Source organism: Microchirus variegatus (assembly GCF_963457635.1).
Source record: "Microchirus variegatus genome assembly, chromosome: 4".
Classification (NCBI taxonomy): Eukaryota; Metazoa; Chordata; class Actinopteri; order Pleuronectiformes; family Soleidae; genus Microchirus; species Microchirus variegatus.
Window position 1 is genome coordinate 3888409 of NC_139805.1, and position 26603 is coordinate 3915011.

The window sequence follows — 26603 nt, forward strand, 5'->3', positions numbered from 1 at the left end:
AATTTAAAAAAAAAATGTGACCAAAAATTTTTGGTCCAAAATTTGACAAAACCATCATACTATACTGTCGTCCAAAATTTGAAAAAATCTTTGACAAAAAAATGTTTGTCCAAAATTTGACAAAAACGTCATACTTTACTGTCATCCAAAAGTTGAAAAAAAATGATTTTTTTTTTTTTTTTTACAAACAGAGTATAGCATGTTGTAGCAACCTAAGGAAGTGATTTCAATGAAAACAAAGTGAGGACCTGCCAAAATGTCCTCACTCTGTAAAAATGACCTCAATGTGTTGGTTAAAAACCCTCACTGGTCCTCAGTATGCCGCAAGTACAAGAACACACACACACACACACACACACGGTCTTAACTGTTTGATGATCAGATCTCACTTCTCTACAGTCCCTGACAAAAGTCATGTCACTTCTCCATTTTGGTAGAAACAACAGCTTATAACCTGACGTTTTAATTAGTCCATTGGTTTTGACAAAGACACCTTGATCTTCTTTGGCTTGAGAAATTTTGATGCAAAACTCTTACACACCACCATACTGGACGTAACCCCAGACCGATTTTTTTCACCAACAAACTTAGCTGTTTTCTGGGTGAATATCTGATCCATGCGGGCTCTAGTAAGTCTCCTGCAAGAAAACAGTTAAGTTTGGTGGTGGAAAAATCCTGGTCTGGGGATACATCCAGTAGTATGGTGGTGTGTGAGAGATTTGCAGGGTGGAAGGCAATATCAATAGCCTAAAATATCAAGAAGTATTAGCTACCTCTTACATTCCCAACCATAAAAGGGGTCATATTTTGCAGCAGGATGGTGCTCCATCACACACTTCCATCGCTACATCAAAAGTCCTCAAGGCAAAGAAGATCAAGGTGCTCCAGGACTGACCAGCCCAGTCACCAGACATGAACATCATTGAGCATGTCTGGTGTAGAATGAAAGAGGAAGCATGGAATATGAAATCAAAGAATCTTGATAAACTCATGGAAGACTGCTTTCTTTGCTATTCCTGATGACTTCATCAATAAATTGTTTGAATCATTGTCGAACCACATGGATGCAGTCCTTCAAGCTCATGGAAGTCATACAAGATATTGAATATGGATCTCACAGCACCGCTACTTCATTCACTGTTACGCAACATATTTTTGTGTTTGAAGAAAATTATTTGTTTAATTTTCACATTACTCTCTGTAGGCGACAACACTTTTGTCTTGCCAAAATCGGACCTTACTGTGTTCATTAAAGCGGAGACCGGAAGTTCCTATTATCGCTGTTTTTTTTAGTGTGTATCTGCGTCATTACCTTGTTTATGAAGCCCTGACGGTTCGAAACAAACAGTTCAGCCACTGCTGAGAACGTTGTGTTTTATTGTAATCTCGGGGCTCAACGAGATCACTGAAAATCCCGTAATAGTTACGCAAGCAGCGGTTCTCCTGAACGACCGATTGTCCTGCTCCGGGCGGTAGCCTGGGCACATCCGGTTACGTACATTGAACCGCAGAAGAAGAATAACGTCCGTTGTGGAGGTGTTTCACGAGCAACAGTGTCTTCTGACTCTGGGTCTGACTCCGGTTTAAAGTCATAAAGGGACTGCGGTGGGGAGTCGTGAAGAAGCTATTTTTAAAGACTGTTAAAACAATGTTTTGATAATGAGGAGCAGTGAATCCGCCGTTCCAGAGGGGGGCGCTGCGCTTCTGAGAACGGATGTGCTGGATAGTACCGGCCAATCACAAGACTCTGTCTTCTGGGGGTGAAAGTTCACTCTGAAATCTCGCAGCAGAAAAACACTGTCAGAAAAGAGGATTTCTATCGGCTATTTTACAGCAACTAAGAGGTTTTTGACCATAAAAACAAGTTAATATATGTAAGTAGACCTCCATAACTAACATATATGTACAACAGGACCACTCTATGTCACCTTTAAATGATCAAAATCTCTTCAGTGAAGCAAATTTATTTTAGTAAATTTAACATAATTTTGGAGGGTTTTAACTTTCATATGAGCCATTTCTAAAACCAGTGGAATAATTAAAAGTCAGGATATAAGCTGTTGTTTCTACAAAATGGAGACGTGATCAGACTTTTGTCAGGGACTGTATATCGTCGTCCGTCTTCTGTTTCCTCTCCCTCTGATCCTTCATTTCAAACCCCACCTTTTGTCCTCCACCGCTCTCTGTCGCCTCTGCATCTCACAGGAAGTGCCTTTGAAGTGAAGCAGCACCTGTTCTTCACAGATCTGGACTGGAACAGCCTTTTGAGACAGAAGGCCGAGTTCATCCCCCAGCTGGAGTCGGAGGATGACACCAGCTACTTTGACAGTATGTATCCGAGTGGCTCACAGACATTTTGTTAGCTGCTACTCGTACTGTTAGAAACGCCGCCTAATCACTGTGTCGCCGTCAGCTCGTTCTGATCGGTACCACCACGTCGACTCGGAGGAAGAAGACGACACCAACGACGATGAACACGTGGAGATTCGACAGTTCTCCTCCTGCACGCCTCGTTTCAGCAAGGTACGTGGAAGTGTTCATTTATGTGCACACAGCCGCTCACCCCATCAGCAAACACTGATTCAATCCTGTAGAACTCTCACCTGCATGTTGGGGATACAGAAAAGTGCGATATAAATGTAAATGAACAATAATAATCATAATAATAAAGAAATGAAGAATAATAAAATAATAATTTTAACTGTCAGGTCTGTCTGTTCACCCTGTAGTTTGAAGATTTATCGATTCAGGACGTGGTTGAATCTTTTAACTACTTTCTCAGTGGCCAAATAATCTAATTCCCAACCCAATCATTTAAGAGGATTACTCGTTACATAGTGCTTAGTGCTGAAGATACTGACATTTTTGTTGGAAGTGACCAGGATGCACAGGATTAGAAATGAGCATGTTTAAGGGACCGCTCAGGTTGAAAATATATAAGAGAGTCGAGGTTGAGATGGTTTGGTCATGTGCAGAGGAGGGATAGTGATTGTATTGGACAAAGGAGGTTGAAGATGGAGCTGCAGGGCAGGAGGAACAGAAGAACACCACAGAGAAGGTTCACGGCTGTTGTGAAGGAAGACATGAGTGATGTAACAGAAGAGGACACAAGGGAGAGGGCATAATGTAAAACAAACAGTCGAGGTATCTCAAAAACGAACACACTTTTTTACTAAAGGTTGTGTCACGTGTGGATGATGTGTAGGTGTACAGCAGCATGGAGCGTCTGTCTCTGCATGAGGAGAAGAGGACTCCTCCTCCCACCAAACGCAGCCTCAGCGAAGAGGGAGGAGATCGCGTCGACAGCCTGAGTGGACTCAAGTCCAGAGATCGATCCTGGCTGGTGGGATCTCCAGAGATGTGAGTTCTTCACCTTGGAAAAGTCACACAGATGTCCATGGACTTTTGGAATAATAAGTTATGCTTTAATTCACTGTACTTGTCTATATTTTGTAGTTTCACATGAACGTATGATCTTTGCACCCCCCCTTACTTCTTCCCAGCCTTAGGAAGCGCCTGTCTGTTTCGGAGTCGTCGCACACGGAGAGCGACTCCAGCCCCCCGCTGACGGTCCGGAGGCGCTGCTGTTCAGCCATCATTGAGATGCCCCGCTTTGCCATCTCCACTGAGGGGGAAGGAGGCCAAGGTAAAAGCAACTGGAAGGATGGCACTAATCACCTGTGGTCACACTGCCCTCCACATCAGCCCAGTAACAATGGACAGAATAAGGGAGAAAAAAGACCCAAGGCCACATTATACTTCTCCGACTGCGTAATGCGTTATCCGTCTGCGTCACCACGTAGACCACTTGAGCCTTTATACTTCTGCGTCGTGGTGACGGATAGGCGCTGCAATTTCCCGCCCGATCAGTAGGGGTCGCTGCGCAAGGTTGTTGTGCTTTTGGCTACAGTGAGCAATGGCGTCCGAGGGAGAAAGACTGTTGTTGTTGAAACAGTGGCCGTTTGTCACTTTTCTGTGACCCGGAACGCAGTTTTAAGATAATTTGAGGCGAGAAATTGGCCATTTAGAGTCTAAACATGTGCTGTGTGTGTTAAGATATGACATATTTATAGTTCGGCAGCGACGAAGTCGGCGGGGATCAGTTCCGCCCTCTGTGGACGCTCGCTGCTCACAGTGAGCCGGCACAGAGCAGCTTCGCTCGGCCTGTCCTGAGGACCAATCGCAGCTCTTGCCGTCTCCGTTGTCCCTTGACGGAGTGACGGACACTTAAAAAATATTCTGTGCAGCCGGAGACGACGCACAGGCTCTTCGACAGGTTCTGCGTCGACGCAGAGGACTCTGCGTAGCCTAAGCAGAGCACTTTACGCAGGAGTATAAATTGGGCTTCACTCTGAAGATGTTCAGTTTGAGATATGGCATGTCAGATAGTACTTCAGATGTTGTAACTGTAGACCCTTACTCGGCCTGTGTTTTCCCTCTCAGGTGCAGCTGGAAGTCATAAGAGTTCCAGCCTGCTGGGTCCCAGTGTTGTGAGGGGTCCAAGGAGCGATGAGCTGCCCCTCACCATTCCAGAGCTGCCACTAGAGAGAGAGTTGAAGCTGGACGAGTCTCCCACCACCCCGACCTCCACCTGCAGTCAGCTGAGCAAGAGCACACTCACACGTCAGTACAATCACACACACACACTACAGAGACACAGGGAGGCCACAGCAAAAATACCACATGACAAATCTGATAAATGAAGTGAGTGAATCTGGTTCAGTGGTGTTATGTACTCTTCTGATATCTTCGTTGAGTACCATATGTCCAGCTTGTAGATTTATGTCAGTGTGGATTAGGTTCCTCTCGCTCACCTGAGGGGGAAAAAGCTCAAATAAATGTCCATAAAAACATTTTCACCGAAACAAAACTCAGCATCAACAAAACAACAACATGAGCTATACACCGTCTGAAAGCCTGGATTCGCCGGAGAAACAACGGTTACTGAAGCAGCAGCTGCAGAACAGCAAAAAACAACATCCACTTCACACAGCGATGGACGTCATACATATCTATGCTTTTTCATCACCGTACCTCATGTTTCAGTCAAAGGTTTATGCTCCGTGTTTTAGTTTGTGAAAAACGTCACAATATTCAAAATTCATCCTCTAATTTGTACATTTAAAGGTCCCATATTATGCAAAAATCAACTTTTTAATCATTTGAATACTTATATTTGGGACTCTGGAGGCCCTAGCAGTCGCCAAAGTGTGAAAAAAGATGATTCACTCGTGTTTTTGTGGTACTCCTCAGTCTAAATACAGGAGATAAAACACATGATGTTGACTTCCACACTCTTTGGGACGTCACAAGACGATAAATTCCTGGAATCGTTGTCGCGCGGAGCTCCGCTTTGTCCGTGAAACACACGAGAGCGCTGGCGAGGGCAACGGTATCCGAAAAAAACGGAAGTCCATGAAGTCTGCGAAAAGTTCTATTCTTGACTCCACAGTGCAGCACAGAGTTCTACACAAACTTCCAGCCTCAGAGGATTTATCTGTCCAGTGGATTCATGGTATATATGATGGCAATGTGCCTGCTAGAGCCTGCAAATATATACTTTTCCAAATGCAAACTGCTGTTAGCTCCCAGTAGCCTCTGTGGCTGATGTCATTTCCTGTGCCTTAAGTCTCGTTTTACTTTTTTAAAGTGAGCGTTCTGAACGGGGGCTGTTTTGTTCAGGGTGATTGAACTGCTGTGGTGCTTCATCCCTATGGTATTTTGACCAAAGCCTGTCACAGACATGTTCATTAGGACACCAGGGAACTAGGTTCACTTGGAGAAATAGGCTATAATATGGGATCTGTAATACTTAAGTATATTTGATAACAAGGTGTACATTGAAATGTATGTAAACATGTATTTTTTGTCATTTTATACACACTTTTTACATACTTGTACATCCTTGTTTTCATTGTTTATAGAATCACTATTGTATTTCTAGTTTTATGTTTGAATATTCACATTTTATATATTATTGTAGTAGTAGTGGGATTAATACAGTCAAATCCAATCCAATCTAATGTAACCTAGTCGCATTTATATTCTGATCTGCCTGGTGAGGAACGTTTGCATTTACTCGAGTATGTTTTCCAGTCTTCCATACACCACTCATTTGTTTTGAAATCACCCCGAAACCTGAATGGGATAATAACCATTTTCAGAGGCTACACCTGCCTGTAAAATGGCATTTATGACAATTTAAATTCCAACAAGTTTTGTCAGATGTTGTGTTTTTATTCTCTATTATGTTGTTCTTTAGTGGAACACAAGAGCAGCGTATCCTAAATAAAAACAGCTATACATTAATTCCTCCTCAGAGTCTTAAAGTCTGAGGTGAATGAGGTGTTCTAAATAACGGCACCACTGTGTTGAGACGAAGTATCATGTGCTAAACAAAGCCTTTTCCCCTTTTTCTGCCAACGCAGCGGGCAGTCCAGCCAACACGTGTGACCACGGTCAGAGAGGGAATGGCAGTAATGGTGCTGCCAGTAGAGCTGTTAAAAGTGCAGCAAACAGTGAGTCTCCATCCACCCCGAAAGCCATCAGTGACCTCGCAGCACGCAGAGCTCGCCATCGACTGCTGTCTGGAGATTCAGACAAACACTCCACGACTCCGAGCTCTCGACCGATCAACAAGGTCATCAAGTCTGCGTCGGCCACCACGCTGTCGCTGATGATCCCTGCAGGTCAGTGTGTGTCACTACTAAGCACAAAGATCACAGAGTTGTTGTACGAGCTGCTGAAACACAGACAGTGAATGTGAATTCATTGACGATTATATTTATATATTTATCTTACTGAAGCTGAAGTTTGTGTAGCTTTTGTAAGTCGCTCACTCTCCCAAACCAAAGTCCACAGAGAGAATCAACGATTATACATCCTGACATGAGTCATGAGTTGTTGATCCACTGCTGCCCCCATCAGTAAATTCAAATGTGTTGAGGCACATATAGAAAGTGTTGTAATTCCTACACCGTTCACTTGATTTGGATGTAAATCCCCTCAAATTAAAGCTGAAAGTGTACAGTTAAAGCACATCTTGTTCATTTCATTTCAAATCCATTGTAGTGGTGCATAGAGCCAAAATAAAGAGAACTGTGCCGATGTCCAAATATTTATGGGCCTAACTGTATGTCATGGAGGTCTACTTACATACATTAACTTGTTTTTATGGTCAAAAACCTCCTAGTTGCACAGATACACACCAAGAAAACAGCGTTAATTGGAACGTCCGTTCTGTGGGAGCTTTAATTAGATTTTGAACACTGCTGATTGGCATTCTCAATTCCTTTGATATTTTATTATATCCCTTCCCTTTTTTCCTGCAGATCCTTTGACAATTCTTTTGCTTTCCCCATGACTTAGAATCCAAAAAATGTCAGTGCAGCACTGGATGAAAGATACAAGGGTCTGTCAGGAGTCCAGAAACTCATTGACCTTTTATACACACACTAATTTATAATAATAATAATAATAATAATAATAAGTAATAATGGCTATTCAAGCCTGTTTGTGTCAAATTGTGTGCATGTTATCAGGCCAAATCACCAGGATATGTAAACTTTTGTTCAGGTGTCATTTGGATAGTTTGTGTTGTAATTATGATTTAAAAAGAGTAAACACAGTCGTCTGACAATAAATGGCTTCAGCCAACCACTAACCATGACTGAAAGAAAAGTTTTTTTTCTCTGAAAAATGGCCAAGAAATCATAAAATCTGTCAGGGTATGTAAACGTATGAGCACAAGTGTATGAGGTGAGTTTTTACTTGTGCTCTGAACTATCCTTGTATCTTTGATTGAAGAAAAGTTAAGGATCTGATTATGTTTGACTCCGGTAAGAAGTTTCACCTACTAAAATCTGTATTTCTCTCGTTACCAGACCACCACGGAGCCTCCCCGCTCGCCAGCCCAATGTCACCGCACTCGCTGTCGTCCAATCCGTCGTCGCGAGACTCCTCTCCGAGCCGGGACCTGTCCCCGGCTGTGAGCAGCGTCAGTCCTGCCATTATCATCCACAGAGCGGGCAATAAATATGGCTTCACTTTGAGAGCAATCAGAGTCTACATGGGAGACACCGACATCTACACTGTGCATCACACGGTCTGGGTAAGCGCACGGTGCTGAATGACTGTTAATGCATTAACAAACACAAACAACTTTGTCCAGGCAGTTATTGATTTTACAGCATTGATTGATAATCACGCGATTATAAGAACTACAACACTTATATGAATAAGGGTTTCCTCCCTCTGGCCTTCCAAGGTTCTTTGAAAAGTAATGGATATAAAGCTGCACACATTCTCTGGACTAATGAAAAGTTTGTGCTTCTCAAAGGCGAGTGACAATACACGCTCTAAAATGTGATCTACTGTTTATGATCTATATGACATGATCCTAAAATACACTTATTACCTTTCATTTGAGATAATACCTGCTTTATTTCTCTCTTGTTTAAAAAAGACAGAAATATTTGTAGTCAATTTAATTGAGTTAGAAACAATGAAATTGACTGTGACTAGAATTTTATGATTCTGGCACTCATTAGTGGTGGGCGTCAGTGAGCATCATAACCCATGAAGTTTCAAGTTTCAAGTTTTTTATTTGCCATTTATGCTTAAACAACAGTCCAGGCACATTGGAAATATTTTGCGGGGTCCACAAGTCAGTTTTTCTTTGTTTTTTTTCTTTTCTTTTCTTTTTTCCAAAAAGGAACACACTTTTATATATAAATAAATATATAACTCAAATCTATACATGGTATAAAAAAATGTTTTGTTTTTTAAAAAGGTAAAAGGAGATGTAGAAAAATGTAAATGCAAATAAAAAATATACAAATATTCAGTATATATATATATATATATATATATACATATACATACATACACACACATACACCTACATACATATGTATATATACATACATACATATACACTGTACACATACATGCACATATTCATACATACATACACACATATATTGCAGTATTGCTCTGGGAGGTATTGCACATTTATCAGAAAGGAGGATTACTGTAATAACTACATCAATAAGGGTTTTATTACAGTAATATTGTGGGTATTTTTAATCCAGACTCATTGTACAATAGTGACTATGTGGCTCCTGTGAGATGGGATTCTTGTTATTGACAGAAGATGGCAGTAAGTAACAAAACATCTCTCTCTCTCTCTCTCTCTCTCTCTCTCTCTCTCTCTCTCTCTCTCTCTCTCTCTCTCTCTCTCTCTCTCAGCATGTGGAGGAGGGGGGTCCAGCCCATGAGGCAGGGCTGAGGGAGGGAGACCTCATCACCCATGTCAATGGAGAGGCAGTCCATGGTCTGGTTCACACTGAGGTGGTAGAGCTCATACTCAAGGTACACATGAATGATTCAAAGGCTCTGTGTTCACCAAGGTTACTTTCATACACCTGTGTGAAATCAAACGACTACAAATCGTATAAATTAATCTGAATTTTATACTGAAGGACATCGAAACACCCAAACAAAAACATATCTATATAAAAGTGATAACAAGGTAATAGTAACAAATAATATAAAATACCAACAATAATGATAATAACATTATTTATTAAACATTAATATAAAAGCAAAAAAATGGTGTGTGTGTGTGTGTGGAGAACATGGAGACATGGACAACGCATGAAAAAAAGCATATTACAAAACAACCGTTAAATGATCTTTTAAAGCGGAACTAGACCGGAAGTTCCTATTATCGCTGTTTTTTTTGGTGTGTATCTGCGTCATTACCTTGTTTATGAAGCCCTGACGGTTCGAAAACAAACAGTTCAGCCATTGCTGAGAACGTTGTGTTTTATTGTAATCTCGGGGCTCAACGTGATCACTGAAAATCCCGTAATAGTTACGTAAACAGCGGTTCTCCTGAACAACCGATCGTCCTGCTCCAGGCGGTAGTCCGGGCACATCCGGTTACGTACATTGAACCGCAGAAGAAGAATAACGTCCGTTGTGGAGGTGTTTCACGAGCAACAGTGTCTTCTGACTCTGGGTCTGACTCCGGTTTAAAGTCATAAAGGGACTGTGGCGGGGAGTCGTGAAGAAGCTATTTTTAAACACTGTTGAAACAATGTTTTGAAAATGTGGAGCAGTGCAACCACCGTTCCAGAGGGGGGCGCTGCGCTTCTGAGAACGGATGTGCTGGATAGTACTGGCCAATCACAAGACTCTGTCTTCTGGGGGTGAAAGTTCACTCTGAAACATCGCAGCTGAAAAACACTGTCAGAAAAGAGGATTTCTATCGGCTAGTTTACAGCAACTAGAAGGTTTTTGACCATAAAAACAAGTTAATATATGTAAGTAGACCTCCATAACTAACATATATGTGCAACAGGACCACTCTATGTGACCTTTAAGTATCTTTTGTAGAATTCTATAGAGGAACACTTTTTGCCAGTTTGGAAAAGTCATTCCATAGTTTGGTTCCCATAAATCTTATTGAAAGTCGACCTCTGCAAGTAAGAAATTCAGGAGGATGAAGATCTGAAGACCGACGAGTTGAGTAGCAATGGACCTGTGAATTAGCTTTAAAGTAAGTCTTTAAATGCTCAGGAATATTCACTTCACTTGAACGCATGTCATACATAAAAAGACATATTTGAAAAATATTTATGTCGACAATCGCAAGAATTGTCCAAAATTTTGTAGAGAGCACGAAGAAAAGTACTCGCCCCAAACTATATTACAATATTAAAGATAAGGATAAATTCAAGTGTAATATAGAGTAAGGAGACAATTTGTGGTAACAAGCTGGAAGACCCTTCTTATTATACCAATAGATCTCAGGCATCTCAACAGACTCAATTAAAATGTTAGATTAATCCTAAATATGATTGTCTCTACAATATCTTACAAATATTTAGACTACATTTTCTGACCACGACTGAAAAAGTGGTTGCAGCAGAGTGAATGGTTTACAAAGTCCATTGATGGAATTAGCATGTTTAGCTCTGGGGGACACAAGACACAAGATCTACTGGTCTACTCCTTTCTAGTTCGGTAAGTTTGTGTCACTTGGGTAAATCAGTAGATGAACAACTCCTGCATGTGGTATGTAAATTCACAGATTTTCAGAAAAAGCCATGGCGAGCATTTCCCTAAGATAGAGTTCATAGAGTTCATCAGGTGTGCAAAATCAGCCATGTGTTCATGGTCCCCAGCACAAGGCTGTCAGCGCTGACTATGGGTGAATTCCAATTCCTTGCTTAACCCTCAATCTCAAAAATGAGCTCTCCCTCTAGTGCAAGTGCTGTCCCGATTCTCAGAAAAACTAAGTTGAGGGTCAAGTTTAAGGGCTGTATCGCCCTCAATATTAAGATTTTTCCGAGACCACCCTTGGGAGCAAGGGCTACCCAGAATGCTTTTGGTGTTTTTGATATAACAAAGAAAAGCAGCGAAGCGAGTGCGCTACAAATTAAGTATTTTCTTTGTTAACAGAGATATAAAAATGATGAAAACCATTGTATTATCTTAGTTTAGGCCCATATTATGGATTACTGACGTCATTGTTGCGTAACATTTATTTTTATTTTGCGATCTTTTGTCAATAGCCGGCCGGTGCGGACAAGCGATCGTTTACTAGGGTTTACTTTTCAATAAGTCGTGGTGTGTGGTAACTGTCAGCTGAATATTTGTATGAGTATCATCTTATAACTAACTGACAACCTAATAACTTGACTGACAAACGGATCGTAATAAATAATCCTGACGTAAATGTGTTCTTCTTCTTCTTCTTCTTTTTTGGAGTTGACAGACTGGACGCAGCTTTCGCGTTATTCTGCCCCCTACAGTCTGAAGACGTATCTGCATTTAAGGGGTGTCCCATTTCTAAGTGACAAAATAACCCTCAACACTTGGGCCAGTTAAGATTAAGGGTTGAGCTTGAGGGTTAAGATAGGAATTGGAATTGGCCCTACATGTACACTTTAACTAGGAAATACTGTCCCTCTCCAATGTGATTTCTGTTGTTCCTCAGAGCGGCGCTAAAGTGTCCATCTGTGCCTCTCCGTTTGAGAACACGTCCATCAAAATCGGACCGGCCCGAAAGACGAGCCACAAATCTAAAATGGCCCGGCGCAATAAGAAGACCAAGACCAAGGAGGGTCAGGACAGGTGAAGCACAATATCGGACGTGACTCGTGTGCTCTATATCAAGCGTGCACATCTGGATTCGTGGACTGAACCGTCTCTGTGTTTTCTTTTGTTTATCTTTAGCAGCAAGAAGAGAACTTCTCTGTTCAGGAAGATCACCAAGCAGGCATCTCTCCTCCACACCAGCCGCAGTCTGTCTTCTCTCAATCGCTCCCTGTCGTCTGGGGAGAGCGGCCCCGGCTCACCGACGCACAACCTTTCGCCAAGAAGCCCGACGCAGGGCTACAGGTCCACGCCAGACTCCGCCCACTCAGGTGTGTGAGCGACCCAGGCAGTCGCAGCCTATGTAATCCCGACTCAAAATCACGAAGCTAAAAATGATCAAGTGAAAGAAAACTAATTTTTAACCTCGAATTATCCTTTCATTTATATTAATGTATAACTGGTGAGAACGTCAACAGTGTTAAGGTGATAACTAATTAATCTTCTGCAATTGTGAAGGATGTATTTTCCTTCATTTGGTCATTATTTTTAACAAATGCAACATCTATCAAGTTTGTTCAGAAACAATAAATAAATGATGATAACATGTAAAAAAGGACACAATGAAAGGGTGAACCACTTTATTAGGTGAACCACAATTAATATAAATGGTTATGTAATGTTTAATGCATCGTCTCTATAAATATAGGTGCGGGAAATTCGTCCCAGAGCAGCTCCCCGAGCTCCAGCGCCCCAAACTCCCCGGCAAGTTCTGGCCACATCCGGCCCAGCTCTCTGCACGGCCTTGCCCCCAAGCTCCAGCGCCAATACCGTTCACCCCGACGCAAGTCTGCCGGCAACATCCCCCTCTCCCCTCTGGCGCGCACGCCGTCGCCCACGCCTCAGGGCAGCTCGCCGCAGCGCTCTCCTTCCCCGCTGCCGGGACACGCTTTGGGGCAGCCTGCTGTGGGCCAGTCCTTCCCTGTGAAGCTCCACTCCTCCCCTCCCCTGGTTAGGCAGATATCCCGACCCAAGAGTGCCGAGCCTCCGCGCTCTCCGCTACTCAAGAGGGTGCAGTCGGCTGAGAAACTGGCCTCCTCCCTCTCTAATTCCCCCTCATCTCCTTCAGGGGTGGCGGCAGTGGGGGAGAAAAATCTGGCTGCGGGAGCAGCTGTGGGAAGTCGCAAACACAGTCTGGACATCTCACATTCAGAGTTCAAGAAGGAGATTCTTCAGAGGGACCCAAGTCTACAGAGCCTGCAGGTACTGGTTTAATCACATAGCGCCTCATTTTATTGTGAATTTATTCAGTCCATTCAGTGCTATATTAAGTCTGATGTCTAAGACTTAATATTTAGAACATAAAATAAGACTTAACAACCAGTGCTGTGTTTTCTGCTCTGGATACACATCGTTAACCCAGCGTTGATTTTAAAATGAAAACGTAGTCGTGTGATGTAGCCTAAGAAACAAAAGGATCAAGAAAGGGGTTGTTACAGTGATCTCAGTGCAGGAGAATGTAAAAGAAGTTTAACGTGTGTTCGATTAACACGACACCATTCAGTTGGTTTCATATTCAGTTTCACTGTGATGTCGATACACCTGCTTTTCCACATATTTATTCTCAAGTTTCTTACTGTACATTTTCACTCGCTCAGTAACCTTTAGACTGAGTCTATGAGGGACTGAGGGATGGTTCATGTTTTTTTTTGTGTAATTGTATAAGACTAACACTGTATAAGACGTTTTTGATCCTCTCAGCCATGTTTTTAATGACAGTGAGCATCAGTCACAAAAACATTGTGTGCTTTATGAATCAGTTACTTAACACTGAAGACTTTTTGAGCTATTTGATCAGCAGTATGTGAACAAACTCATTTGCTCTGTGTCTTCAGGAGTCAGCCAGCGAGGGCCTGCTGTCCTCGGCAGGACGGGGCGTGGAGAAGGGCAGCCTGCAGAAGCACTCCCCCTCGTCTAGAAAGTTAGGGCGTCAGGAGGGAGACGGCTCTCTGATCTCTGTGTCCGGCTCGCTGGGCCTGGCCCCCGGGAAGAGCAAATTGAAAGACAAACTGTCAGCCATACGGCAGGACAGGGCCGAACGGCGGGAATCGCTGCAGAAGCAAGATGCCATACACGAGGTCGACTCCTCTGAGGATGAGACGGACGAAGGCTCAGAGGACAGCCAGGATGGGCGCAGGGGGACAACCTTTACTCCTCCTCCCCTCCTGAGGCCCACCACTGTGAGAACAGGTCCTGGAGGTACACTACCGTCCCTCTGTCTCTCCCCCTGCACCCCACATGCTACATTCACCCACACAGGTAGTAGGCCCACTCCCTTGCACACCCTCCCCTCCCTCGCAGAGACCAAGTGTGGTCAGAGCACCTCCTCCTCCCCTGCTTCTTCTTCAGAAGATGGCGAAAGACAGGAGAGGAAAGTTCTGGACCTGAGTGGCTCCACAAAACCCACTCCGGGCCCCCTTCTCTTCTCCACTCCAGGCAGTGCATTCATCTCAGTCGGCAAGGACACGTTCCTCAAGCCCACTGCTCCGCAAGACTCAAAGATTCTCCATATGAAAACCGGCCCCTCAGAGTCCAGGGCTGAAGACCGAACCCTGGACAGCCCAAAGACCACGATCCTACCTACCACCACCGTCACTTCAAGCCCTCCTGACTACAGAACAACCACTAATGCCACGGACTGCAGAACGAGCACAAGCACGACAGATTGCCAAACCACTGAGAGCCGGGAGACTCCCGGCGCCTCCTGCTCGTCTCCCGGCGTCCCCAAAGAGAAGAAGGAGGCAGACAACCGCAGACTATGTGCAGCCGCTGCCGCTTCAAGTCTGAGCGCGTCATTGCCATCCACCTCCAGCCCCAGTTCCGCTTCAAGCTCCCCGGTCCCTCCCCCCGAGAGTAGCATGGACAAAGTGGTGTCTCAGTTGGCGATAGTAGCCAAGAGCGTTCTTGGTCCTGTCAAACTCAGCACAGCTGCAGACAAGAACCAGAAAGACCAAAAAGCATCCAGAGGTGGCATCGCCGAAGTCCCCCCAAATGAAATGCTATCATTCTCCCCCAAACACCCTCAGTCACCTCACCTTTCTCCAGTCAGGCTGAAAACTGAGCGAGTTTCCTCACCGATTTCTGGTTCGGCCAAACCCTCTGTCCAAAAAGACTGCACAGCTCCAGTACCACCGACCTGCAAAGGTTCAGCAGCAGCAGCAGCAGCAGCAGCAGCAGCAGCAGCTCAGTCCACCATTAACGAGACCTCTGCCACTTCTGCGACATCCGAGACATCGACTGCCGCCGCCAACGTCACGTCCACCTCCTCTCAACACGACAAAGTGACCACCAAAAAGACGTAGCAGCAAAACTGTAAAAAATGTACAGATCACACCACCCCCCGGTGCTGGCTTGAGGTTTTAAACTGCATGTTGGGAAGAAACAACATAATCACAACTTCACACTAACAAGAGATTTTAACTTATAAAAAAAAAAGGTGCAGAGAGAGACAGGGAAGCTGTCAGAGGCAGAGACACACATGCTAATCCATACTTTCATTCCAGCTTCATGTTTTTATTTTGGCGTCCTTACACTTTAATTTCTGCTTTCACACTAAATGCTACCAAAACTCGACATATGTAAGGAATTAGAAACAAAGAGCTCAGTGGTCCACGTACACGTTAAGTTTTTAAATGTACACTCGTAACACCGTAATCTTCTTCTCCCGCCTCATTCAATTTGCTGAAATGTGTCCAATGTATTAAATCATCAAAGTCTTCAACCAGGGACTTGTTGTGTTTGTGACGATGTTGTTAAGGTTAATGTAATGCAACAAATAAACGGAGGAAAACATTGTGCTTAGCATTACCAAAAAAGTGAACTTCGATCAGCTTCTTATTATATATATTTATTGAAATACGTCAGTAAAAACATTGCAACTCCTGAGCTTTTAGATAATGTTCCACTTTCTCTGTCACTTTCACCATGCAGTGTAAAAATTCAACTCTTACTATTCGCCGTAGCAGTTTTTTCTCCAAATGCTAAAAGCTAAACTAGCTACATTTTATATTAAGTTGCAACCCAGCATGTTAGCCTGAGTACACGTTGCTGTGAGGTCGTTTCTCTTTTCGACGTGTTTTTATCAGAAACATTTACAATGACCGGATCTGTAGCTGTGAAGATTCAAAGTGGGACCACCACCTTTTTTTTATTTCTATCCCCTCCAGCTGCTTAGGCTGCACTCATTTTTATTCACTGCCTGGACTGACTTTCTGTGTCTTTAGCATCATCAAATCAAGCCTGATTTATACTTCTTTATTAATACTTACAGATGAGTGTCACTCCACATGTTTTCCTCCCTTGTTGAGCTCCAGTTGGAATCTGTTGTGCTCACTGTCTTTGATCTGCAACTGTCAGACCGGAGCGCTGCGTCTACCACCTCGTTGTTTGGCTCCTGTTGTCGTCTCACTTTTAAAATCACTATAATGATCAAAAGCAGAGGTCGCAAAATTACTGATATTGATGCAAATTACTGATCAGGATTGTTGCGGAGATTTGATCATTATAGGGACACTGTGTAGTATTTATGGGTTTATATAACCCAAAATCCACTTTTTTATACATATTATGTGCTCCTGCATTGTCTAGTCGCTCTATAACAGTTTTTGTTTCATTTTCGTAGTGTTTCAAAAAGTCATGTAAAATAACATGACCTCGGACCGCGGTTGCATAGCCACTGTTAGCAGCGAGACGCCATGTTTCTACCGGAGCCTGTAAGGACAAACGCGAGAGAACAAATCAAGCGTCTCTTTACTTGTAGCTGAAGTCCCGCCTCCTCTCTCTCCGCTTCGTCTGCTACGGCCGCGGTAGCTCCGCCCTCTCCCTCACCTCACGAACCTCATCTGCTGACACGGAGAAAGACGACGAGGACGACATTTGACCGGCTGAGGACACCGTAGCGCTCAGGGAAGGGAGGGGGTGAGCAGAGCAGCAGGTCTTTGTTGTAAATTTCAGCCTCTCCTCTAGATGGCACTATAAACTACTTATTTCCCCTTTAAGTGAGTCGACCAAAGATGGAGTTTCCTGGAGTCAGAGATGAGTTAAGTTGAAAAGCTTTATTGGAAGCAGCTCAGATCTGAGGAGAACTGAGACAATGCCGAACATAAAACAAGTTTTGTTAACAGTTGGTCATCCTCTGTCAGTCTCCCTGTGAGTCCCAGAGTTAGGATACTTAAAGGTGCTTCCTCTGCTGATACATGGAGCTCACTGCCCAGTAGCGTCAGTCATCTGCCCCAATCCGGTCAGGCTCAGCGAAAACATGAAGGGACGAATTCTGTAGACAACAGTGCTATACCGAGGTCGCTGTGACGACAACAGTTTCAGGCAGGCGCCGTCCTGAATTGTTTAGACTCGTGCTTAGGAATGGGAGCTGATAACTTTAGAGAAGGCTGAATAATGTTTTTCCCTCACAAGGATGATACGAAAGGTCGCCGTAAGAGGAGTCAGCTGGAGGCGTGTGCTTACTACGACCATGACTGAAATCATTTGCCAGAAAATCAATTGTGGATGTGTGACTAAAGGCCACATTATACTTCTCCGACTGCGTAATGCGTTATCCGTCTGCGTCACCACGTAGACCACTCGAGCCTTTATACTTCTGCGTCGTGGTGACGGATAGGCGCTGCAATTTCCCGCCCGATCAGTAGGGGTCGCTGCGCAAGGTTGTTGTGCTTTTGGCTACAGTGAGCAATGGCGTCCGAGGGAGAAAGACTGTTGTTGTTGAAACAGCGGCCGTTTGTCACTTTTCTGTGTCCCGGAACGCAGTTTTAAGATAATTTGAGGCGAGAAATTGGCCATTTAGAGTCTAAACATGTGCTGTGTGTGTTAAGATATGACGTATTTATAGTTCGGCAGCGACGAAGTCGACGGTGTTCAGCTCCGCCCTCTGTGGACGCTCGGTGCTCACTGTGAGCCGGCACAGAGCAGCTTAGCTCGGCCTGTCCTGAGGACCAATCACAGCTCTTGCCGTCTCCGTTGTCCCTTGACGGAGTGACGGACACTTAAAAAATATTCCGTGCAGCCGGAGACGACGCAGAGGCTCTTCGACAGGTTCTGCGTCGACGCAGAGCACTTTACGCAGGAGTATAAATTGGGCTTAATTAGGTTCTTGGGAAATGGAGCATAAATCAGGCTTAATCCTGCAAAGTTATCCAACTCTGTATATGTGTTTGTGTGAGGGGAGCATGGTTATGTAAATACATATAAGGATATTTAAAGATGTTTTGTGCATCTGTTTCATACAGAGAGAGCGTGAGTGTCTTTAATTTTGTCTGATTAAGGTAAAACAACAACAAAAAAAGGCTAGTTATCACTATAAGGAAATCACCGACTGATGTCATGTTTTGGTTGGAGCCGAGTTCTACTGTAGCTTTAGGAAGTAAAAACTAAATGCAGTGAGGTTATTAAGTCAGTTTGTGCTGTTGTCCCCCCTGACGTCCTTTATTCCTACTCAGATTGTTTGTTACTTTTGCTTGGTTTGAGTCGTGCTCTGCAGAAAGTTGCCTCCGTTAGTCCACTCCTGTCATACTTGGGAACTTTTGAGGACCATGCAGTTCCACTTCCTGTGCTGAACTCCACCTCCCTCAGTGTGATGGTCACTTTCATATAAAGGACACTGTTAAGGTGACGCCAACACTGACTGTACTATGTTTACATGTTCTGTATGTGTCATTGTCTCAATGGAACTTGTTGCCTGCAGCAGTCAGTGGTCCTCTGACTCAGGCTCAGTGTGTTTACGTCGGGTCATTTAAAACTGAAGAACATTCAGTGAGTGCACACGTGTCATAATCACCTCCACTTTTGTGTGTGTGTGTTGTTGTGTGTGTCTGTGTGTAGTAGATCAGAGTCTGAATTCGATGTCATTATGCCTCTTACTGAGATCAAACCACATACATTAGATAAGTGGTTCACAAACAAAGAGGCGACACAAAACATCACATGTGAGTAAGTGTGAGCGTGGACAAATTCATGAGCACTGAGTTTTTACACGAGGTAAGGTAGTAAGTTTTCTTTAAATGTCTGATCTAGGATCAGATCCAGTTCTGTGCTGATGAAACACTCGCTGGTTTGTCTCGTCACATGTCGATCTGTAATGTGGATCCTTTGCTCTTCTTATCTTAACGTACACCGAGTGTTGACAAACTCTCAACTTTCCCAGTAAGCACTGGCCAGTAAAGTCAAATAGCTAGTCAATCGAGCCACATGCATGTGTTTCAGTCCAAAGAGAACACTATGTGAAAGCCATTTTCATCAGGGTGTAGGAAATTGGATTGTGCACAGCAAAGTCATCTTTTGGCTAACTTCCTATACAGTGCTACCATTAGCATTCTCTCGCATCCCCCCTTGACTGCCTCTTTGTGGAGTTCTGGCTCATGATTGGATATAATGTGATCAGATTCACTGTCAGAGACTGAGCTAACACTTGAAATCAGTGAGAACTGTTGCAAAAAAACGAGCTATTTAACACAGATTTGACCGACAACAGCTTTAATGTTAAGAAACAAGTTATTTGTGCCTGAAATTTAAACCTTTGCTGTTGAATCACTACTGAATGTTTTTGATAATCCAGACTCTCATCGACGATAACCGATGGCTTCAATCTCTTACATTTAGTTTTGTAGAGAGAGAGAGAGAGAGAGAGAGAGAGGACTGACTCCACACACACTCAAACCAGGCCAGTGCCACGCCCCCTGGTGGAGTCCTGAGCCTGAACCAACACTATACCCAGCAACCTACTCTGTCCCTGTTTTACCCATCATGCACCGCTCTGCCTTCTAAACCAGACACGCACGTCACAGATTCATTCATTCGACTTGAAAACCATGTGTTACATGTCATGGATTGAAAAGCTCGTTTTCCCCAGAGTCAATAAATGATTTGTCACATGTTTATGTGCAAAGTCACTATTAAATTGTACTTATTATTATTATTATTATAATAGTATAAAACTACGGAAGCGTATTGCATTCACTTGAAAAAAAAAAAAAACTCCTGTTTTTCTCAGTAATTAATTTTCGGTTTGATTTTTTGAATAATTTTTTCTCTGTTTTTCTGTCTAATTTTTTTTCAGTTTTTCTGAGTAATTTTTTTTCTGTTTTTCAGAGTAATTTTTTTTTCTGTTTTTCGTGCAATCTTTCTCCAGGATCAGTTGGACAGATATGACATGCTCCATGGATACAAGATGATGCATTTGAAATGCATTCAGGCTGGCTACGTTGTGACTCAAGAGACGATCAGGAGACTGCTGAAAATATTGGATGCACACGGTGTGCAGCTGAGGCGCCGGAATCGCCTTCGGCGGCGTGTGTACCATAGCAAGAGTTCTCGATAATTCTGAAAAAAAGTTACTCTGAAAAACAGGGGAAACAAATATTTGCGCGAAAAACTGAAAAAAAATTACTCTGAAAAACAGAAAAGAAAATACTCAGAAAAACAGAAAAAAAATTACTCAGAAAAACAGAAAAAAATATTAGTCAGAAAAACAGAAAAAAAATTATTAAAAAAAATCAAACCAAAAATTAATTACTGAGAAAAGCAGGAGTTTTTGGGTTTTTTCACAAATGAATACAACTCTGCTCTTTGCTGTGATAAACTGCACTAAGTCAATATTAACAGATGTAACATACAGTTAGCGTGAAGTTTCTAATGAGTGGTGGAGGACAAGACTTTGCGTCCTGTGAGTCTTTTTGGAGGCTTTGATAGAGAAGCTCTTCGTCATAGAAACATCAGACCATTATTAACCCTGTGATCGCCTTCTTCTGCTCTGAAGGAAACGGTGCGACTTCTTCGCTCAAAAATCGTAAGAATTCACATTAGTTTCCTGATACATTGTGATACAGTATGTTGCACATTGCACTTGATGTGATTTTTCAAAGATGATCTGTTCCAGTGTACCAGCTTTGTTATTAAATGACACTGCAGTGGTATTTTTTCGCCCAATGTCCATCTCTGCTCATACTGAAATGTTATGTGTTTGTCGATCCCGGGCCTCCGTACGCGTCTGACAGTTGTGTCTCTGAGGCTCGGATGATTTAAACATGAGGCTGTGGGAACACACACACACACACACACACACACACACACACACACACACACACACACACACACACACACACACATACGTACTGTGTTACATGAGGTTCCGTGGTGGTGGAGTTTTCAGTTTGTTAAAGGTCACATAGAGTGGTCCTGTTGCACATATATGTTAGTTATGGAGGTCTACTTTCATATATTAACTTGTTTTTATGGTCAAAAACCTCCTAGTTGCTGTGAACTAGCCGATAGAAATCCTCATTTCTGACAGTGTTTTTCTGCTGAGAGATTTCAGAGTGAACTTTCACCCCCAGAAGACAGAGTCTTGTGATTGGCCAGTACTATCCAGCACATCCGTTGTCAGAAGCGCAGCGCCCCCCTCTGGAACGGCAGATGCACTGCTCCTCATTATCAAAGCATTGTTTTAACATTGTTTAAAAATAGCTTTTTCACGACTCCCCGCCTCAGTTGCTTTTATGACTTTAAACCGAAGTCAGACCCAGAGTCAGAAGACACTGTTGCTCGTGAAACACCTCCACAACGGACGTTATTCTTCTTCTGCGGTTCAATGTACGTAACCGGATGTGCCCGGACTAGTGCCCGGAGGAGGACGATCGGTTGTTCAGGAGAACCGCTGCTTACGTAACTATTACGGGATTTTCAGTGATCTCGTTGAGCCCCGAGATTACAATAAAACACAACGTTCTCAGCAATGGCTGAACTGTTTGTTTCGAACCGTCAGGGCTTCATAAACAAGGTAATGACGCAGATACACACCAAAAAAACAGCGATAATAGGAACTTCCCGTCTAGTTCCGCTTTAAACTTGCCTCTGTGTTTGCTGGACTCGCATAAACAATAACTGATGAGTGATACAGGCTGCTGTTAACTGCTGCATTTAGAAAGACAGAGACAAATCTCTGCATCATCGAATCCATAGCTCAGCTTATTCTTTAAAATGCCTTTAAATGATATATATATATATATATATATACATAGTCAGCAGTGACTGGGCTGTGAGACACAGACACTGGCTCTCACTCTCAGAAATAAGGCTGCCTATGAGGACACAGAGAAAATTATTTTAGCCAAACCTTTCCAACAAGTCTACTGCTGCCTCGTGTGGGAATTTGTGTCATTTAGGTTCGTCCGAACTCTGAATCCACAAAATAAGTTATTTACTGATGGAGGCAGCTGTGCAAAACTTCATGTTCCACGTGGAAAGCGTCGAATGGCGAGATCAAGCCACGGTTCAAAAACAAACAAAAACAACTGGTGTTATTTATCTAATTGAAAAATATGCAAAGAGTTTATTGTAAAAAAAATAAAAAAATGAATATTTTAGATTTAATAACATTGATTTAGATGCTCTGTTATTTCAGCATAAAAAAGATGATGATTTAAGCGGAACTAGACCGGAAGTTCCTATTATCGCTGTTTTTTTGGTGTGTATCTGCGTCATTACCTTGTTTATGAAGCCCTGATGGTTCGAAACAAACAGTTCAGCCATTGCTGAGAACGTTGTGTTTTATTGTAATCTCGGGGCTCAACGAGATCACTGAAAATCCTGTAATAGTTACGTAAGCAGCGGTTCTCCTGAACAACTGATCGTCCTGCTCTGGGCGGTAGTCCGGGCACATCCGGTTGCGTACATTGAACCGCAGAAGAAGAATAACGTCCGTTGTGGAGGTGTTTCACGAGCAACAGTGTCTTCTGACTCTGGGTCTGACTCCGGTTTAAAGTCATAAAAGGGACTGCGGCGGGGAGTCGTGACGAAGCTGTTTTTAAACACTGTTAAAACAATGTTTTGATAATGAGGAGCAGTGCATCCGCCGTTCCAGAGGGGGGCGCTGCGCTTCTGAGAACGGATATGCTGGATAGTACTGGCCAATCACAAGACTCTGTATTCTGGGGGTGAAAGTTCACTCTGAAATCTCGCAGCAGAAAAACACTGTCAGAAAAGAGGATTTCTATCGGCTAGTTCACAGCAAAAGTTAATATATGTAAGTAGACCTCCATAACTAACATTTATGTGTAACAGGACCACTCTATGTGACCTTTAATGGATGGCTTTACACGTGCAGAAATGTGACCTCATGCGTCCCAGATAGAGAGAGAGACGACCTCTGAATATGGTGAGTAATATCTGTAAGTACAGACGCACAGAGTGTGTTCACACCTGAACTGAGAGCCGAACACTGACTGTATCTTCTCTCCTTTTGTGAAGCACTGTGGTTCATGCCAGACATTTGGCTTCTCACTCATTTGTTCTCATCACGTCCTGGTGTCCTCACAGAGAGTGGCTGAGCAGAAAAGTGACACTAAACTCTCTGTAAACTCATTTTCCCCCTGCAGTTCTGTGCATTATCAGTAAAGTGGCTCCATCCACTCAGTCAAGCAGTGGTTGTGAAGAGCTGTGCTCCCTAATGGGGCTTCAAATGGGCCCGGCAGCTGCTGGGTGTTGTGTCCCCCTGTCTCTGCCGCTCTCTGCAGGAGATTTCAGGAGTCTTAATGGTCTTGAGAGACGGCTTCAGTGGGACCTGCAGGGCATTTACAGGGGTGTGGGGGGGGTGTAATGACTAATCTGCAGCGCCGCAGGGGCTCTGCTCAGCTCCGAAGAAGAAGAAGCGGCTTTAAAACGGAGCTCTATTAGCTTCAGCGACCGCTCCTTCCTCTCACCGAAGCTCCTCGCTCTCTCCCGCCAATCGACTGCTTAGGTCAGGGGTCGCATCGCCCTGATTCAAACACCACCCACTGCTGCTTTCTGGTATAATTGGGTCCTTCTCCCCCCCTCCTCCTCCTGGCTCACCTTTCCTTCCCCATCTCAATTCCTTCCATCCATCCAGGAAAACCACGGGGAGCTGTCAGAGCAGGGGAAGAGAGCGAAAGGGCCGCACTCAGTCTTTTACTGGAGGGTCCTGAGGGGATGGAGGTGCACATGGTGGTGGTGAGGAGCTCTGACAGCAGGCAAACAGCCACGCACACAGTGGTGGAGCAGTGACAGGCGGAGTGATGAATTGCCAGCTTCACATCGGTCTGGCACAGGCTCTACATGACCGGGTAAATTCATTCTGGGCTGCAGGAAGAGGAGGGAGGGAGGGAGGGAGGAGAGGAGAGGGACTCCACCAAGTACCATCAGTCAAAGAAGAAAACTGAAGCCGTCAAACTCACTGGACTGAAGAGTCTCGGGTATAACATGAAAAATAGCAGGTTCGCTTGGAAACCTGAATCTAAATGTATCTTAATTTATCTTTTCCTTTTGCTGATTAGATTAAAGGTCACATAGAGTGGTCCTGTTGCACATAAATGTTAGTTATGGAGGTCTACTTACATACATTAACTTGTTTTTATGGTCAAAACCTCCTAGTTTCTGTAAAATAGCCGATAGAAATCCTCTTTTCTGACAGTGATTTTTCGCTGCGATATTTCAGAGTGAACTTTCACCCCCAGAAGACAGAGTCTTGTGATTGGCCAGTACTATCCAGCACATCCGTTCTCAGAAGCGCAGCGCCCCCCTCTGGAACGGCGGATGCACTGCTCCTCATTATCAAAACATTGTTTTAACAGTGTTTAAAAATAGCTTCGTCACGACTCCCCACCGCAGTCCCTTTTATGACTTTAAACCGGAGTCAGACCCAGAGTCAGAAGACACTGTTGCTCGTGAAACACCTCCACAACGGACGTTATTCTTCTTCTGCGGTTCAATGTACGTAACCGGATGTGCCCGGACTAGTGCCTGGAGCAGGACGATCGGTTGTTCAGGAGAACCGCTGCTTACGTCACTATTACGGGATTTTCAGTGATCTCGTTGAGCCCCGAGATTACAATAAAACACAACGTTCTCAGCAATGGCTGAGAACCAAAAAAAACAGTGATAATAGGAACTTCCGGTCTAGTTCCGCTTTAATATTAATAAACATCCACTATATGAAATGGTAAAAGTGCAGCGTTTTCATGGCGGCAGCCATCTTGGGATCTCACGTCGGGGATGGTGAGGTTGTTCCGAGCTTCCGTGTTGAAAATGACCTCACGAGTTCATGACCTTGGAAGTTCTGACTACAAATGGAACAAAACCATTGGAGGAGGGAGGGAATTGTTTACCAGGTACGGGAACTAATTCCTTTAATTCACAGAAATAAATATCCTAACCCTGGGACTCACAGGCGGACTGACAGAGGATGCCCAACTGTTAACATACTTGTTTTATGTTCGGCATTGTTTCAGTTCTCCTCAGATCTGAGTTGCTTCCAATAAAGCTTTTCAACTTAAAGGGACACTATGTAGTATTTATGGGTTTATATAATCCAAAATCCACTTTTTTATACATATTATGTGCTCCTGCATTGTCTAGTCGCTGTATAATAGTTTTTGTTTCATTTTCGTAGTGTTTCAAAAAGTCATTTAAAATAACATGGTCGCGGGCCGCGGTTGCATAGCCACTGTTAGCAGCGAGACGCCATGTTTCTACCGGAGCCTGTAAGGACAAACGCGAGAGAACAAATCAAGCGTCTCTTTACTTGTAGCGGAAGTCCCGCCTCCTCTCTCTCCGCTTCGTCTGCTACGGCCGCGGTAGCTCCGCCCTCTCCCTCGCCTCACGAACCTCATCTGCTGACACGGAGAAAGACGACGAGGACGACATTTGACCAGCTGAGGATACCGTAGCGCTCAGGGAAGGGAGGGGGTGAGCAGAGCAGCAGGTCTTTGTTGTAAACTTCAGCCTCTCCTCTAGATGGCACTATAAACTACTTACTTTACCTTTTTACCTTTGACTCATCTCTGACTCCAGGAAACTCCATCTTTGGTCGACTCATTAAATAATTAAATCTCCGCAACAAATTGGCGTCACGAACAGGATTTCAACAGAACTACAGACTGGTAAGTGCAACATTCTTAGTTTGCTTTACCATGTCTGAGTTTGACGAAATCCAAAGAACTGTGTAGATTAAGGGGATTGATTATCGACTGATTTACAATTAATAAGTGTTAACAATTCTTGAGTCACACTTCACTGTGCTGTCTGCTCCTCTTGCAGAAAGATACAAAAATTTGCGGAGGTCTTTGTCTTTGTTAAAATCTTTCTGTTTTTTCACTGCTGCAGTCACCACATGCACATCGCGGCTGAAAAACACTGTCAGAAAAGAGGATTTCTATCGGCTAGTTTACAGAAACTAGGAGGTTTTTGACCATAAAAACAAGTTAATATATGTAAGTAGACCTCCATAACTATCATATATGTGCAACAGGACCACTCTATGTGACCTTTAAACTGGGATACAACATAGCACTGTAATGTGTTTGAATACAGGAACACAGTTGAGATGCTCAACATATTTTCTAAGTTCAATTTTCAAATTTTTTTTTACCTGTGTTGTGCATTACTGGCTGTGCTGGTGGTTGGCACCTCCTCTG

General features: G+C 43.6%; 1 protein-coding gene across 2 annotated transcripts in view; it reads left to right on the forward strand.

Annotated features, from left to right (window-relative positions):
• The window catches only part of mast2 (microtubule associated serine/threonine kinase 2), a 264070-nt gene that overhangs the window by 67732 nt on the left and 169735 nt on the right, over window positions 1-26603 (forward strand). For both annotated transcript variants that reach the window (XM_083887689.1, XM_083887688.1), the window contains 12 exons: window positions 2206-2328; window positions 2414-2523; window positions 3206-3360; window positions 3504-3646; window positions 4444-4623; window positions 6429-6689; window positions 7884-8110; window positions 9250-9372; window positions 12008-12144; window positions 12247-12437; window positions 12815-13368; window positions 14001-16648. In XM_083887689.1, coding sequence (XP_083743815.1) covers window positions 2206-2328; window positions 2414-2523; window positions 3206-3360; window positions 3504-3646; window positions 4444-4623; window positions 6429-6689; window positions 7884-8110; window positions 9250-9372; window positions 12008-12144; window positions 12247-12437; window positions 12815-13368; window positions 14001-15467 — 3671 coding nt within the window. In that variant the 3' untranslated portion in view covers window positions 15468-16648. The remainder of the gene's footprint in view (window positions 1-2205; window positions 2329-2413; window positions 2524-3205; window positions 3361-3503; window positions 3647-4443; window positions 4624-6428; window positions 6690-7883; window positions 8111-9249; window positions 9373-12007; window positions 12145-12246; window positions 12438-12814; window positions 13369-14000; window positions 16649-26603) is intronic.